The sequence below is a fragment of the Cyprinus carpio genome, chromosome A18 (assembly GCF_018340385.1).
Source record: "Cyprinus carpio isolate SPL01 chromosome A18, ASM1834038v1, whole genome shotgun sequence".
NCBI lineage: Eukaryota > Metazoa > Chordata > Actinopteri > Cypriniformes > Cyprinidae > Cyprinus > Cyprinus carpio.
This window is the reverse complement of record NC_056589.1, coordinates 25,267,861-25,283,672: the sequence shown is the minus strand read 5'-3', so window position 1 is coordinate 25,283,672 and position 15,812 is coordinate 25,267,861. Positions and strand designations below refer to the sequence as shown.

The window sequence follows — 15,812 nt, the reverse complement described above, 5'->3', positions numbered from 1 at the left end:
TGTCATTGTGATGTGTTACAGTCTTTATTTTCCTTTATTACAGTCATTCTTTTAACATACATTCTTTTCCTCTTCTATGGGAGACTGGCTAAATGGTTCATACATAAGAGCTCGGAAGAATATAGACCATCAGGAAGAACAAATACATGTATCATGGCTGGTTTGCTGCTTGTCAGCGACTCAGTAGGCATAATTTTAGGAATGGTTATTAAATATCTGAGGTGGCTGGTTTTACATGTAACTCAACTTTTTCATGACAGGGTTGTGTAAACTTCAGAAATAAAGAACTGCTACTGACTAATATAAACCTTCAAACATCAAGGCTTTTTAAACTTTGGTCCAAACTTTCAAATAAGGCTTTGTCAAAACAATATTCCTGATAAAATTAAAGTTTTATGAAGTTCTTTGAATTTTAAATTCATTTTAATTCTTTCTAACATACAAATTTGAATTGAAATTCTGCATCCAGTTTGCTACCTTAATTCAGCTCTGAATGACAAACAACCCTGTTTCATGACTACATCCTCAGAAAAAAAAAAAAAAAAACTAAATTTTTAATTTCTTGAATATTGTACTGACATACTTGCCACCTAATGACCTTCAAGCCGCTGCTGTTTTCTAGAGGTGAGTGCAGTGGTTTATATAAGGTTGACTGTGTCAGCTGCGTTCTGTCCCATATCTTCCAAAGTGAATGATGGATCCGAATTAGGGATTGTGGATTCATGGGTCAGTTTACAGTCCAGGAGGTCCACTGAGGGTGTCTCCACCTTATCTAGACATTCCAACAAATCCTTGTTCTCAGCTGGTGCAGGATTACTCATTTTGTCTTCCACTACCCCACTGGTTATGGCTTCACTCACCATAGTGACTCCAGAAATGAGGGCTTCTGAGATTGGAGATTTCAGGAGGTCATCCAAGAGGCTGGGTTCTTGGAGAACGTCAGAATCAGCGAGATCTACCACAGGTTCAGACTTCTGTTCAGGTTCTTTCTCTGGAGCAACAGGTTCCTTCTCAAGCAGGCTGACGGATGCCAGTGCGGACTCCACTGCCTCGATACCTTTGTTTACAACATCTTCCACTGGTGCAGCAATCTGTTCAGTGACTGCGGTGACCGTTTCTCCTACAGCTTGTGTAAGGCTTTGCAGAACACTGGTTGAAGAGTCAGACTTCTCTTCTGCAGGCTTGCTCTCTTCTTGAATCTCATCTTCAGAACATTTCTGCTCTGCATTTTCAGCTACAGGTGAGCCCTCTGCTGTTTCAGTCTCTTGTACAGCTGGACCTGTTGTCTCTGCTCCTAACCCCGCTTCACTCTTCTTCCGACTGAGCTTTGCTCCCATTCTGCCCCCTTGCAATAAAGAGAGATATCACAGTAAAGCAAGCTCACAACTATTTTCATGTATACTACACTAAAATCTAAACTTTCTCCAATATTAGGAGAACATTGTAAGAGGTTGTCATTGGGCCAAGGCCAAAAGTTTCACGGTGATGGTCTCAGACTATAAACTGGACATTATAATAAACATCACATTATAACGGAAAGGAAGGCCACAGGAAGTTGCCTTAGCAGGAATGACAAATTGAATGAAAAAAATTGTTGGTTACAATTTGAAAAAGTTACTAACATGTACGTATCATGGGGTGAATGTGTTTTGCATATATTTTATGTAAAACATCAGCCAGTGGAACAAAAACCAACTGAATTAGCCTACTTAAATGTACAAGTATAACCACTACTGCGCTTTACATACAAGTGTGTGTGTGTGTGTGTGTGTGTGTGTGTGTGTGTGTGTGTGTGTGTGAAAAGAAAACAGAAAAAAAAACTAAACAAAATTTAAAACCAGTATATTGGATAAAAGTCTGAACTATGATGCTGAAATATGGAAACCATCATGGTTTCACATTTAGGTTTTAGACAGCAGAAGGTTTTGTGGTTTTTTTGACCACTAAGTAGGAAAGAGCTACAAGCACACATTGATGGATATGAACAGCTTCCATGGGCGTTTATGTAAATATAAGCACAAAGAGCTGTGTTTATTTTGCATACTCTGGACATTAAAGAAGAAAAAAAGAAGCTTCTCATTATTTTACCCATATTAATTTATTTTTAAATAGATAAAGTTTATTTGTAAGACAATTTTATCTCTTATTTTATCTCAGCCACACCTTCCAGCTTCTGAAGTGCTCTGAACATGGGTCTCATCTGGGGACCACACTCTCGAAAAACGATTTAAAGAAAAACTTATACTGTCAAAGAAGTTTTTTAAATAATTGACCCTGATATATCATGGTGGAGCTTAACCCCGTTATAAATTTCACCACTGACGTGGCATCAGAGCTGGAACAGAGACAGAGAGGAACAAAGCAAAGTCCTACTGAGACTAAGTTACCGATAAGCAGGACACTTCTTTATTGTACGTTACTAATCCAAAACGTTAACATTACAAATTATGCATGCATGGCAAATCAAATGATCAATTAAGTAAACACCTACCCTTGTTGAACAGTGAAAGCGTGGACACGAGCAGAGGCAGTATCTGGGATGTAACGTTACAGTCTGACTGTGAAAAGGGAGGAAAACTCTCAGATAGTGATGCACAGTTTCCAGACGAATCGCTCTTTTGAACCGATTGCTTTAATTGATTCATTTGAACTGATTCAAAAAGCAGTTGCAATCCACTGGGCTGTGACAACTAGACGCCAGAAAAATTTGTTGGAAGCTTAAACACATAATGTTTTCAAAGAACATACATAATTCAAATTCATTTTTTATTCATAGGTAGAAAACAACAAAATCCCGCACTTCTAGGAAAACTTGATGACTCAAAAGAATCCGTTTTGAACTGGTTCACTCAAACGAACCGAGTCGTAAAAATGAATCGGAACTAATGCTACCCGTGATTTACTCCCCCGTCAACAGTGTTCCACACAGACACTCCCCGCCCGCTCTCTTTTTCAACCTTTAAAATGTGGAACTATTGATTAAAGTGAGTCATTTTCTGCCTCTTAGACTGCACAGACGGTTCAGTGATGCCAGGCATTCAGAGCTGTATATTTACACCGACACAGTTACACAGACACAACAAATACGATTACTGATCCGACAGTATTCAGTATTTCAGGAAGTAGGCTTCAGATACAGATCATTTGCCGCATGACACATCCTGCTGCTGTAAATAATCCATGTTCCATTTTTTTCTAAAATTTGTTATATTTTGTAATATTGTATAATTTATCATAATACCACAGCCCAAAAATTGCTGGTGTAAAGTTTTATCTATTATTTAACTTTTATAGCCTGCTTTATACTTTTATACATTTTTATATACACAAGATGGAGACACAGAGCTGTGGATAATTTTGGCAGTGTAATATGTAAGAGTGATGAAACCCTGAATATGCACAGTGAATTTTTATTTTATTTTATTTTTTACTACTGTTCATGGTTTTTTTTATAAATACCATATGGCCCTGAGATTAAACATTGCTTTATATCTACCCTTTTAATATTCTAAATACCACATTAATGCAACTTCATCTCCCTCTTTATCTCTGTTGTGTGTGTGTGTGTGTGTGTGTGTGTGCAGTCATCTGTGTTATGTCTAAAGATGATGGCAGCTGTTGTTGTTTGCAGTAATTGTACAGCTGAAGCAGTAATTGCAGAGCTGTGAGAATTAGCTGCTTGTTTAATGAGTGTGAGAGACAGAGAGATGAAGCTGCTATCAATCCTAAAACTGTCAATCCCTTTATTTTGATTCCTCGCTCAGTGTCTGTCATGGCATTTTCATGCTCTTTCGTCCTTTTTTTGGAAGAAGCTCTTTGCACAGAAAGTAAATACCCAGGGATGATAAGAAACATAATTTGGAGGAAAGACAGTAGCACAGTTGGAATAGTGTCTTTGTGTTTTCCAGCTCTGTAATTTGGATCGGATTTGCTCTTCTGAAATTGTCCTCTCACCACTTAGATTATACATTTCCTTCTGATGACCCTTGCCAAAAAAGTAGTATACTTCACATTTACTTTATTAAGTATACTAAAGTAAAGTTCAAGTATATTTTAAGTATACTTTAGCAAGTATACAAATATCAGTGTTCTAGTAGTATACTTGTAAGTGTACTGTTTCAATACTCCTTGGGACTAAATTGGCCCACTTTCTAGTATAAGAAAGTATAACAGTAGCAAACTTTGAGTACACAACTAGTTTACCTCTATGTTTGTAGTTTGTACTGCAATTATACTAAAAGTGAACTTACAGGTATACTGATAGTTTACTAATTAAATACTTTGTACACTTTTAAATATAGTCTCAGTAAACTCCTAGTTTAGTAGTTTTATACTGCAAGTATACTCATAAGTTTTCTTTAAGTGAACTTTACATCATAATTTAAGTATACTAATATGTCCCTATTTAGGTTTAAATTTGTATACATTTTATTATATGAATATCTGAACAAAAAAAAAAACCAAAGAAAAAACAGGGTATCTGCTTGTAAACAAAAACATTTTTTATTCTAGCTTCATGCATTCTTTTTTAAAACACTTTAATGTGGGTAAATTTCATAAAAAATAAAGAAATAACATTTTGAACAAAAAGCTAAAAAAAGACTATGAATTGGATTCAGAATGATAATCAAAACATAGATGGAGTCGATCAACACTCTAAAGCTTGACTGTAATTATTACCTCTTCATCGGTCGACATTTTATTCCATAACGTTACAGTTTTGATGCTGTTTCATGCCAGATGATCGTGTTAGATAACGTGTTAGTATCTGTTGTTTCTTTTTTCTTCTTCACTTGTGTATTTTTTTTTTTTTTTTGGAAATTATGTGCAGAAGATGTGTACTAGCACCCTCTAAATTAAAACAATGAAAACACGAACACAAGTATAACAATCAAAATTCAAATATATTTAGACTTTTTGTAAGTATAAGTCAAGTATACTTAAATGTCATTTTAAGTATATTTCTGAGAAGTACATAAAAAGTAAACTAAAAACATACTTTCCTATTTTTTAGTTTAAAAGAAGTATACTAATAGCACACTTGAATGAACTTCTTTTTCATAAGGGGATAAGGAAATAACATAGATCTCCTTCTAAAAAAACAGATTAATACACAGTGTGCATTTGTGTTTCTGTTATTGTGTAGTAAAGCAAACAAAAACAACAACAACAACAAAAAACTTGAAAATCCAAAACTTTTTGATGCAGTGGATGCTGTCAGTCCGGCCAGACATGAGTTTCATTGTTATTCAGAGCATGTGTAATAATAATGCCTTGGGTTTTATCCTTTGTGTCTTTGATCACATGTATAGCCATAGATGTGTCTGATGATGTAACTCATGCGATCTTATAAACAGATTGAGAGTTGACATCAAGATTTCTACACAAATCATTGTGTTTCCACCAAGGTCAAGTTTCAGACATCTCGAGATTATAAGATCAAACTGCTGTAAATAAGGATATGACTTAAACGTTTTTGGGATTTCAATTTTCTGGTTAGTTAGACTAGTAAAAGAAAAGTTACCTATATTAATACTTTATACAAACAGCTTCTGAACTTGATGTGAATCCAGTGAAGATCAGTATGTGTTTCTGACCTCTTTGGTGTGTGTGTGAGTGGGTTGCTGGTGGCTTTAATGTATTTTGAGGTTATTTTTAGTCTGAGGGATGTTGAGAGATTTACTGAAGTCTAAGATTGCTTGACATCAGGACTTCAGTCAGAAAGATTCTCTCCATCTCCCTCCTCATGTTCTCACAGAGAGAGGCCAGCTGCCTTCATTTCTTTCTTTCAGTGTAATTTCTTAATCCTTCAACGCTCAACCAGATGCAACAGCAAGACTGACTTAGATCTGCAACTGCATGCAGACAAATACACATAAGTCATGCTGCAAAAAAACTGATGCTCTTTTTGAGTGTTATCCCAAATAAATGTGATTTCATATAAATGTTTAATTGCAGCCTCAGATTACATTCCATTACAAGTTTTTGTAACACATGGGGGTTACCTCATTGCACATTAATAGTGCACCCAAAAAATTATTTTGCTAAACATTTATTGACTCTCAGGCCATCCAAGTTGTAGATGAGTTAACTGATGTTGTGTGAATTACTTGTGGATTATTGTGATGTTTTTATCAGCTATTTGGACTGACGGCAGCGGCACCCATTCACCGCAGAGGATCCATTGGTGAACAAGTGATTTAATGCTTATTTTTTCCAAATCTGTTCAGATGAAGAACATTTTTAGGTGAACTATTCCTTTAAAGAGTGAAAGACTTGTCACATTTAAACAGTAGTTGTGCAATTATTAAATGTAAATTTTAGTTTAAAAAAAAAAGAGCTAAATACACAAGACGTGCAAAGTGTCACACCCCATGGTCACAACCCATTTTACATCCACAATGTAATCCATTTCCAAAATGCTATATATCAATGAAAAAAGTGGTTAAAAGTAATAAAAAAAATAAAAGTTTTATTAACTAATAATAATAATAAATAAAACATAATACATTGTAAGTAAACCTTTAAACTAGATGCGCACTGGCCAAATGTGGATCCTATATCTCATTGGTTATATAGTATGTTGACTTCAGCACAGTAAGAGTGGCTTATCTAGGCCAAAATGAATGTGGCAGAATCTCTATTCTCAGGTGAGAATCTCATCTTCTCTGTCAGAGATGAAAGGGGGTTTCAGCTTAATTTGAATTGCAAATATGTGCCATCATACTACACTGGCAGCTTAAGTTATTTATGAAAGCTGTTTTTATGTTAGTTGTCAGCAGGCATGGTCTTGTTGGGCCATGAATGGAAAAGAACTGTTCTGTGATCATTTACGCAGTGCATATTTTTAACTGGTTTGGAGCTTAATTCAAGAGGCTTTGATAAACTTTTTTTTCTTCCATTTTTACAGTGCCAAAGTTTACTTTTGAAACTTGTAGCCTAAGGTTACAAGTTTCTAAAAAGCCGGCCTGTTAAATGAACACCGCTCAACATACAGGATAAAAATTATAATGCATATTTAGAATTCGTCATACAATTATGGGAAATAGATTTGCTAGTTTAGATGGATGTAAAATTATCCCCACATCCAAACCTCTAATATGGGCAAAAGTCATACATCTGATCGCTTAACTGGTGGACTGGAGATGTGTGGCTGTGGATTACTGTGATGTTTTATCAGTTGTTTGGACTCTCATTCTGACGGCACCCATTCACTGTAGAGGATCCATTAGTGAGACAGTGAAGTAGTGTTAAATTTTTTCAAATCTGTTCTGATGAAGAAACAAACACTACATCTTGCATTGGCCTGAGGGTGAGTAAATGTTCAGCAAATTTTCATTTTTGGGTGAACTATTCGTTTAATACTGAAGGTCAAGTTTCAATGTTATTTTTGCAGCTTTGACTCACCTCTGCTACATAACGTGATGTAACAGTCACATGACATATGTAATATTCACAAATATTATTAATCAATAGTTGAATGGTGCCGACTTAAATAGGATTTTAACATGCATAGGATGAAAATGATAATGCATCTTTCAAAATACAATCAAGGGAAATATTTGTAGGGCTAAACATTTGCCAGTTCAGATGGATCCAAGATTATCCCCACCTCTAAGCCTCTATAACATTATGGGCAATGATCATAAATCTGATCTCTTAGAGCCACATGATTTGAGGCATCATTCGTGTTTGTACTACAAACACTGTGGGATAACTTACAAAGTTTAATACAAAGATCAAGGGTTTAAGAGCAACAATAGTAGTGATGCTTGCTAAGTTTAAATTTTATTAAAGCCATAGTGTGTGACAAATCTATTGACAAAGAGATTATTAGAATTCATAATCCTCCTTACAGCGACCATGTAATCAGCTTCTAAGACATGCCTCACCAGTTCAGTCCCCATACTGCTTATAAGGCGCTCATGGGTGGAACAGACCCCTCCGAGAGACCAGTGTTAAGTCTCAAATCCCTTGTTTCCAACAGCTGTGCGGACCCCATCCTCAATATTCTGAATCCTACTATCAAGACTTAGCTTGTGAATATTACTTAGGTCATGTGGATGCTTCTTTGTAATCTTTGTAATCTAGAGATGTGGTTTTCAATCCTGGTCCTGGCTGGAGTACTGTAAATTTTAGATGCCTTCTAATCTAACATAACCAATCAACTCATTAATAGAGGGTTCAAAACCCGAAATGTGTCCGTTCAGTAAGGGAGACACCCAAAACTAGCAGTGCACCAAAACATTACTAAAATATGGCAGCTCTGACTTACCTCAGCCCTTAGTGTCTAAAGCAGTTTGGATGCTGCTGTATATATTTAATTTCTAATTTACAGTTTCAAATCTTTATGTGTAATTTCATATTTACATTATATTATTGCAGCAAAATACATGTACACACACACACACACACACACACACACAACACACACACACACACACTCCACACACACACACACATACACACACACACACCCACACACACAAGCCATGAGTATTTAAGATTTACAATTTACGACCATTTTTTAGCTTTAAAAAATTAAAATTTACGAACAATATTTAGCCTCTTCAGATGCAGCTTCAAAAGTATTATGATGTAAATAATATTCATGAGTATTTGCACACACACTGTAAATAATATTCATGAGTATTTGTTAATCAGCAGCTGAATGGTGCAGATTTAGCTCCTATCAGCCAATCAATTGCACAGAATGGTGCAGATTTAGCTCCTATCAGCCAATCAATTGCACATACTGTGCATGGGCCATGGAATTAATTAATATTCATGAGTCGAGCCTTCTCCCTCCTCAAAGTCATAGAAGCGCGTCGCTCAGGGGTTACTGTAGACGTCTCGGCGTATCCAGTTTAATATGGTGCTTTTTTCCTGCTTTCAAATGGATTTTTTCGAATTTATTGCAGAAAGGAGATGCTTCTTTATTCGTGAAATCTGTTGCAGAGACGTATTGCAACGGTCTAACTTGATGTCGTTGAAAATTTAGATAATCTCACAAAAGCAAAAGTGTTCAGTGAAAGTGGAAATGCATGAGGGTGAGTTCATGTTTTAATTAATGATGTTACTTCATTGTTAATGAATGCTACTTGTGTCTTTGTAAATCTGATACCAACTTATCTGTGCAAATGTCAAATATGTTTTGAGAATATGTCATGTACATCATAGTAAAGTACTGTGGTTAACCATGGTACAGTGATGCTATCAGATAACAGCAATGACATTCATCATAATTGTTTTAACAGCACCCCCCATTTAACTTGCCACAATCATTTCTCAATTATTATCAGTTTAAAAATATTTTTTATTCATTATCAACCAAATTCAGTGAAACTTAAGATTTCATTTGTAATGAGTTGACATTTTTACAGTGCATATTTACATGGTACATTGGTAAGACCATAGTATTTTTAATGAATTTTTTTCTGAATTTTGCTTTTCCTTCATCCAACTCATCACAAGTAGCAGTAAAAGCAGGTGTGAAGTTAGCAATAAGCACAAGTGTAAAATTAGTGAGGTGATTGAATGTAATTATGATGTTTATATTATGAAAACAATGAAGACTTTGGTTGCATTTTGTAAACTATAAAGTTTACATTTACATGTTAAAATAGAAAAGTTATTTAAAAACTGTATTAATATTTCTTATCAACCCCAAACTTTTGAACGGTAATGTATATGTAAAAATATCATCATTTTTGTGTGTTCATTTCGATTTTCTGAGTTGTATTTGATTTCTTCATAGTGTTTATCTTGTTAAGAAAAGTTCACTGGATGTACAAGACCACTCCGAGACTTCCAAGACTTTGTTAACATGCCCCATTTTTATTTTTTTGCAGCCTTGGTTCTGCTTATCCTGATAGAGGAGGGTTTCGCATTGGCTCAGAAAACTCAAGGTTGGTTTGAAGTGGGACCTCGCATGCAAAGCCAGTGTTAAATTTGGAGTGTGAGAGATTGAAACCGAAAAAATTAATTGAAATGAACATTTCATGAGTCTTTCCCATCTGTTTTGCTTTAATAACCATTAGATCATCGTATGTGTGTGTGTATCCTGTTAGATTTGCCTCAGAATGTAGCTGTTGAGTATAAGAAACCTGCTCACTGCGGAACTTTGATCCAGACGGAAAATGGAGGATCATTCAGTTCTCCAAACTACCCCAACCCTTACCCACCAAACGAGGAGTGCGTGTACATACTGGAGGGTATGAGTCCACAAGCTTCCGCAGATATTTATCCTATTTGTTGCTGATCTTTCACCACACCCACTGCTCCAGCGTGCAGTTATCCCGACTTGAAAAATCTTACCAACTCCAAACTTTTGAACAGTAGTGTGTACTTCTCAGTTATTCATGTGGTAACCTCTGTTTCTTGTCTACATCAGCCCATCCACGGAAGAGAATACAACTTGTCTTCAATGACATCTACTACATCGAGCCGTCCTTTGAGTGCCGCTTTGATAACGTTGAAATCCGTGATGGGCCATTTGTTTTCTCTCCGTTGATTAATCGGTACTGCGGGACAAAGAGTCCAGGAATCGTCACCTCCTCCGGACGCTTCATGTGGATCAGGTTTACCAGCGATGAGGAGCTGGAGGGACTAGGCTTCAGGGTGGAGTATTCATATACTGCAGGTAAATACATGTTGCAGGTCTTCATGCATTTAGAGCTTAGAATCTTTTACTCTGATGCCCCTTTTCTCAGTTCCCTTTTTCGTCGCGCAGGGGATGAAACGGCCCTGCTCACACATGCCAGATCCTGACTTTCAACCCCTTCAAAAACCTCTCTTGCTTCCAGATCCTGACTTTCATCTCCATATTGGGGGACTCTTGAATCCCATTCCAGGTAAACAGAAAAAACGTATGTATGTAGTATGGGGAGAGTGATGGTTATTCCAGGGTGTTCATTCCTGTAATAAGTCTGCTAATAGCTTTGTATAAAAGCTTCTGCACTGACTACTTACGTAAATAGTATTTTTAAAGAATCATACATTTTATGGTTGGAAATTGTGCAAATGTATTCAAAACATTTGTGCTGTTAATAGTAAACTGTTAGTAGTTTGTTTTCACATCTGAAAAAAAAATATATATTGGAATTTTATACTGGTCTATGGCAAATTTGTTTTAGATTTCTAAACCTGACGTGGCAAGTCCTACAGAAAAAGGCTTTTTCTTAAGAAAGCCGTTAAAGTACTTGAGATTTGATTTTTCACAATTTTTTGCTACCAATTGGAATGACACTTCATTCATCCTTTTTTTTTCAGTTGCTATGGTTACTGCACCCAACAAATATAAATGTAAATTCCATCTTTAGTGCATCAGTTATGTAAACTCCTGAATATTTCAGTGTCCTAGAAATTATTAGTATTACTTTTCCCAGCCGCTGTCTGCAGACTCTCGGGTCTCTTTCTCAAGTAGTTGAAAGATAAGCTGTAATATTTTAATGCTATAATGTTCATTTAATTGTCTTTGTCTATTCTGTTGTCTCCTCCCGTCAGACTGTCAGTTTGAAATGTCTGGATCAGATGGTATAATCAGATCTAGTCAAGTTGAGGAGGAAAATAAGGTGAAATCAGGGGAAGCGCTGGACTGTATTTGGACCATACGAGCTCCACCGATGTCTAAGGTTGATGAAACATCCGTTCCTCTCACATAGATTTGTCATGGATCATGTACAGTCAGTGACGTCAAGTCTTGGAATGAAGTTGTGTATGATACAGGATAATATATAGTTGGCTGATCATCATAAAATATCATATCATAAAATAAACACTTCCTTCAATGTGCTCAATGAACAATACGACTGGCTTTTGCATTGAATATTTAAATTGAGTACATTTAAATTATTCTTAATTATTAATTAATGGCTTTTTTTCCCCATTATTATCCATGCTGTCATGTAGAGCTGCTTAGTTTTGGCAAGAAACATAATCATGATTATTTTGGTCAATATTGAGATCTTAATTATCTACCACAATTACAATGACTTTGGAACATCATGCATCTATTGAACATTTTTAGTGGCTTGAACTTTAAACATAATTCAGTTGAAAAACAAATCAAATAAAAATTAAAAAATAAAAATATTTAAAAAACAAAACAAAAACAAATAATCCATAAAAAAAAAAATAAAAAAAAAAAATTAAAAAAAAATATAAAAAAAAATAAATAAATTTAAATAAATTATAATAAATTTTAAAAATGAAACTTTCTTACCAAATGAATAAATAAATTAACATTATAAGCTGAAATTATTTTAATATGTAAGAGGAAATTGACTTTAGAGACATTAAACTAGCACAGATATGCAGGAAATAGGTGGCCTGCGAAAACGAGCAATTATGCAGTTTTGTGGCTTTATATAAAAATATTTTGCATTAGAATGCTGTGAATGACCAATCAGAATCAAACAGTTTTTCAGAGAGGCACAGAATAAAACTTTATATATACCATTATTCATACTTACTATCTCACACACAGATCTATCTCCGCTTTCTGGACTATCAGTTGGAGAACTCAAATGAGTGTAAGAAGAACTTTGTTGCAATCTATGAAGGCAGTAATGCCATTGAAGATCTAAAGGCCAAGTTCTGCAGCACCGTTGCCAATGACATCATGCTTGACAACGCTGTGGGAGTGGTCAGAATGTGGGCCGATGAGACCAGCAAAATGAGCCGCTTCCGTATTCTCTTCACGGTATTTGCTAAACGTAAGTGCTCATCTACCTTTTTACATTCAGAAATGGAAATTCTGTCATTACTTACTCATCCTAATGTTGTTCCAAACCCATATGCTGTTATTTGTCCATTGAATGCATAAGGAGATTTTAAAAAAGCTCACAAATTTAATTTTCCATTCTGCATGTTTGAACTTTTTGGATGAAATCTTCCTTTAGCTTCAATCCTTTATCTAGGAGTACATTATAAATAAATATATATATATATATATATAGATATATATATATATATATATATAATAAAAACACACAAAAACATCTTTATGTTTGTGACAAACACAAATAGACTGACCAGCAGTACTAGATTTCAAACATCTTGTGTGAGAGGTCCATCATGTGGACATAATTAGTATTGCATTTATGGCTACCGTCTCATTAAATAACTCTGTTTTGCAGCTCCATGTTTGCCCAACACATTCTTCTGTCACAGCAACATGTGCATCAACAACTCTCTGGTTTGTAATGGTGTTCAAAATTGTATGTTTCCCTGGGATGAGAACAACTGTAAAGGTAAAAGTGTGCTTTCACATGCCAGTTTTCCAACCAGAGTCGCTAATGAAAGCTTTCTTGAGAATTTTAATGGATAGTTTAGCAAGCAGATGTTTTAGTCCATATCTTTTAGAGAACTGAATTCCCTCCTTCAGGGGTTTGACCTCAATGGACTGATGTTCACTAAAGTAATATTGTATAAAGCACATACTGTATATGCATATTAAGTTATTATTCTATGAAGGAATGGACATGGGTTAAAGGGTCATTATGGAGTACAGAAATGCTATGAACCATGGTTATGTAAAGCAGTAATAAGTATTCATAAATTCAGTTTTATTGTCATTGTTTTCATTTAGTTGGAGAAATATTCATTTTTCTTACTCAGCTTTCTTTTGTGTTTGTTGTCCTTGTCTCTCACAGAAAAAAAGTCCAAAAGTTTCTTCCAACAGATGAATAAAACTCATGGCACTGTGATTGGAGTGTCGTCTGGTGTGGTCTTGCTTCTTCTCATCATATCTGTATTTATACAAATGAAGCAGCCAAGAAAAAAGGTTACTATTTATATAGAGAAATCACCATTTAGAATGAGACATTAACACCTTCCCACAGGGGTCAGTAATACAATATAAAAATTATATACTTTTTCTATGTTAAAAATGTTCTGTTTTGCAGTTTGAAAGGTTTTCACTAGTTTGATAAATAATGTCAACATAATATAAGTAATTAAACTGGCCATTGACTTTTTAAGTACATCTTCCTGGACTAATTGTAAATGATGCATCAGAAAATGTTATTCCATAAAAAAAAAAAAAAAAAAAAACATCATTCTGTAAGCCTGGACGATTATATATAAAGTGTCATTTAACTGAAAAAAAACTTTAAATTAAAAATGAGATAAATAAATTGTATAATGAGACACATATAATGAGTCATATTGGTATATAAACATGAACTCAATATTGACCAAAATAAACATGATTATGATTCTTGGCAAAACTAAGCAGCATGTATAATAATGGAAAAAAGCCATTAATTAAAATGAATAATTAAATAATAATTACAAAACACCTAGTTTACATATTTAATGCACAGACCCACTCATATTGTGCATGCTCAATGAGCACTTTATTCAACATTTTAACAAACATGTTTTTTTTTTTGCAATCTTTTATCAAAACTGAATTCTCCATCTCTGAAACAAGTTCCTTTTTACTTGACACAAATCCCTCTTAAAATCTAAATCATACATTTATGTTTTTTTTTTCTCATTGAATATATTGTGTCACTCAGAAATAGGTCAAATTTACCAAAGTACAATGACTTTAAGCATTAAATCTCTTTATATATGTTTGATGCATGAACATTTTACATGAATCAACTTGTATATTGCTGATGTGTATATATCTGCTCCAGGTTTTGAGCCGTAAAGTTCTGCTCAGCGCTGCAGAGATGCAGGAGGGGCTGGAGCCTCCTCTTTATGAGCTGTTCTCCATGCAGGAAGCGGATCTGCCGGAGGATCTGTCGGAGGAGCTGGAGAGTCTGCAGAAACTCCGCCGCTCCTCCAGTGTGTCCCGCTGCGTCCACGATCATCACTGTGGTGCTCCGAGCAGCGCCGCCTCCTTTGTCATGACAAGCAGAGTGCATCGTCTCTCTCAGGCGTCTGATGAGATGAGTACGGTTGTTGGGGCCAGAGGCTGGGGCAGTTTCCACGGACGCAGGAGCAGCTCACACTCGCACCCTTTGACGCACGACCCACGCGCTCACGCTTACAGCGTGCAGAGTCTGCGAGAGGCACTTGAAGATGAGGAGCCGGGGCTGGAGGGACGGGTGATGGAGGAGATCGACTACAATGAGTTTATCACCCGTGGACGCAACGTCGTGATGGTGCGTAACCATGCCAACCCTGTCCAACAGCGCTCCCTCTCTATGGACTTCTGAGAGGAGCGGAAGTCAGCGGACACTTTATTTGTCATGTGAAAAAATTCAATAATGTAATTCAGAGCTGTAAATGTTCACATTTAGCCACACCTTGTTTTTTTATTTTACTATTTTATTTCAACGTTTTTCTTATCATTCTCAGTACCTGCTTTGTCCGTCCTATACTTGATTTCAAGCCAGGTCCAGTATTTTTTATTGGTGTTATTTTCATTTTCCAAACCATATTATATAAAATAGAGATGTAGATCTGGACTTTTATCACACCTGCCAATGGTGGGTGAATTGGTGTTAAATATCTCTTACTGGCCATGAGACGGTATTTTGCACAATCTTTTGCTTATAAAATTTTTTTTCTCATGATTCCTTAGCTATTAGTCCATTTTTCCTTTTTTTTTTTTTTTTTTTTTTTCATATATTCATAACCAGCAGGTCATGTCTTTGTGTCACCATGAGCCAGTTTTCAACTAGAAGATTGTGTTACTAATAAATTCATTTTGATAGTTTAATACAAAGAATGTTCCACTTACACTACCATTCAAATGTTTGGGGTACAGTAAAATAACAGTTTTCTATTTTAATATATTTTAAAATGTAATTTATTCCTGTTCCACAAAGCTGAATTTTCAGCATCAAACCTGA

General features: G+C 35.4%; 2 protein-coding genes across 2 annotated transcripts; one reads left to right on the top strand and one right to left on the bottom strand.

The window, feature by feature from the left end:
• Positions 1 to 2: 2 nt before the first annotated feature.
• On the bottom strand, positions 3 to 2,660 carry LOC109110094. The gene is made up of 2 exons (XM_019123134.2): positions 2,492 to 2,660; positions 3 to 1,345 (listed from the first exon to the last, which is right to left on the bottom strand). Exons 1-2 carry the CDS (start codon positions 2,643 to 2,645, stop codon positions 639 to 641), a joined length of 861 nt encoding a protein of 286 aa, XP_018978679.2. The 5' UTR covers positions 2,646 to 2,660; the 3' UTR covers positions 3 to 638.
• Positions 2,661 to 8,826: 6,166 nt separating this feature from the next.
• On the top strand, positions 8,827 to 15,812 carry LOC109094410 (neuropilin and tolloid-like protein 2). The gene is made up of 10 exons (XM_042775615.1): positions 8,827 to 9,050; positions 9,852 to 9,908; positions 10,071 to 10,214; positions 10,394 to 10,642; positions 10,806 to 10,853; positions 11,506 to 11,633; positions 12,488 to 12,716; positions 13,140 to 13,253; positions 13,656 to 13,786; positions 14,649 to 15,812. The coding sequence occupies exons 1-10, from the start codon at positions 9,041 to 9,043 to the stop codon at positions 15,171 to 15,173; spliced, it is 1,635 nt and encodes a 544-aa protein (XP_042631549.1). The 5' UTR covers positions 8,827 to 9,040; the 3' UTR covers positions 15,174 to 15,812.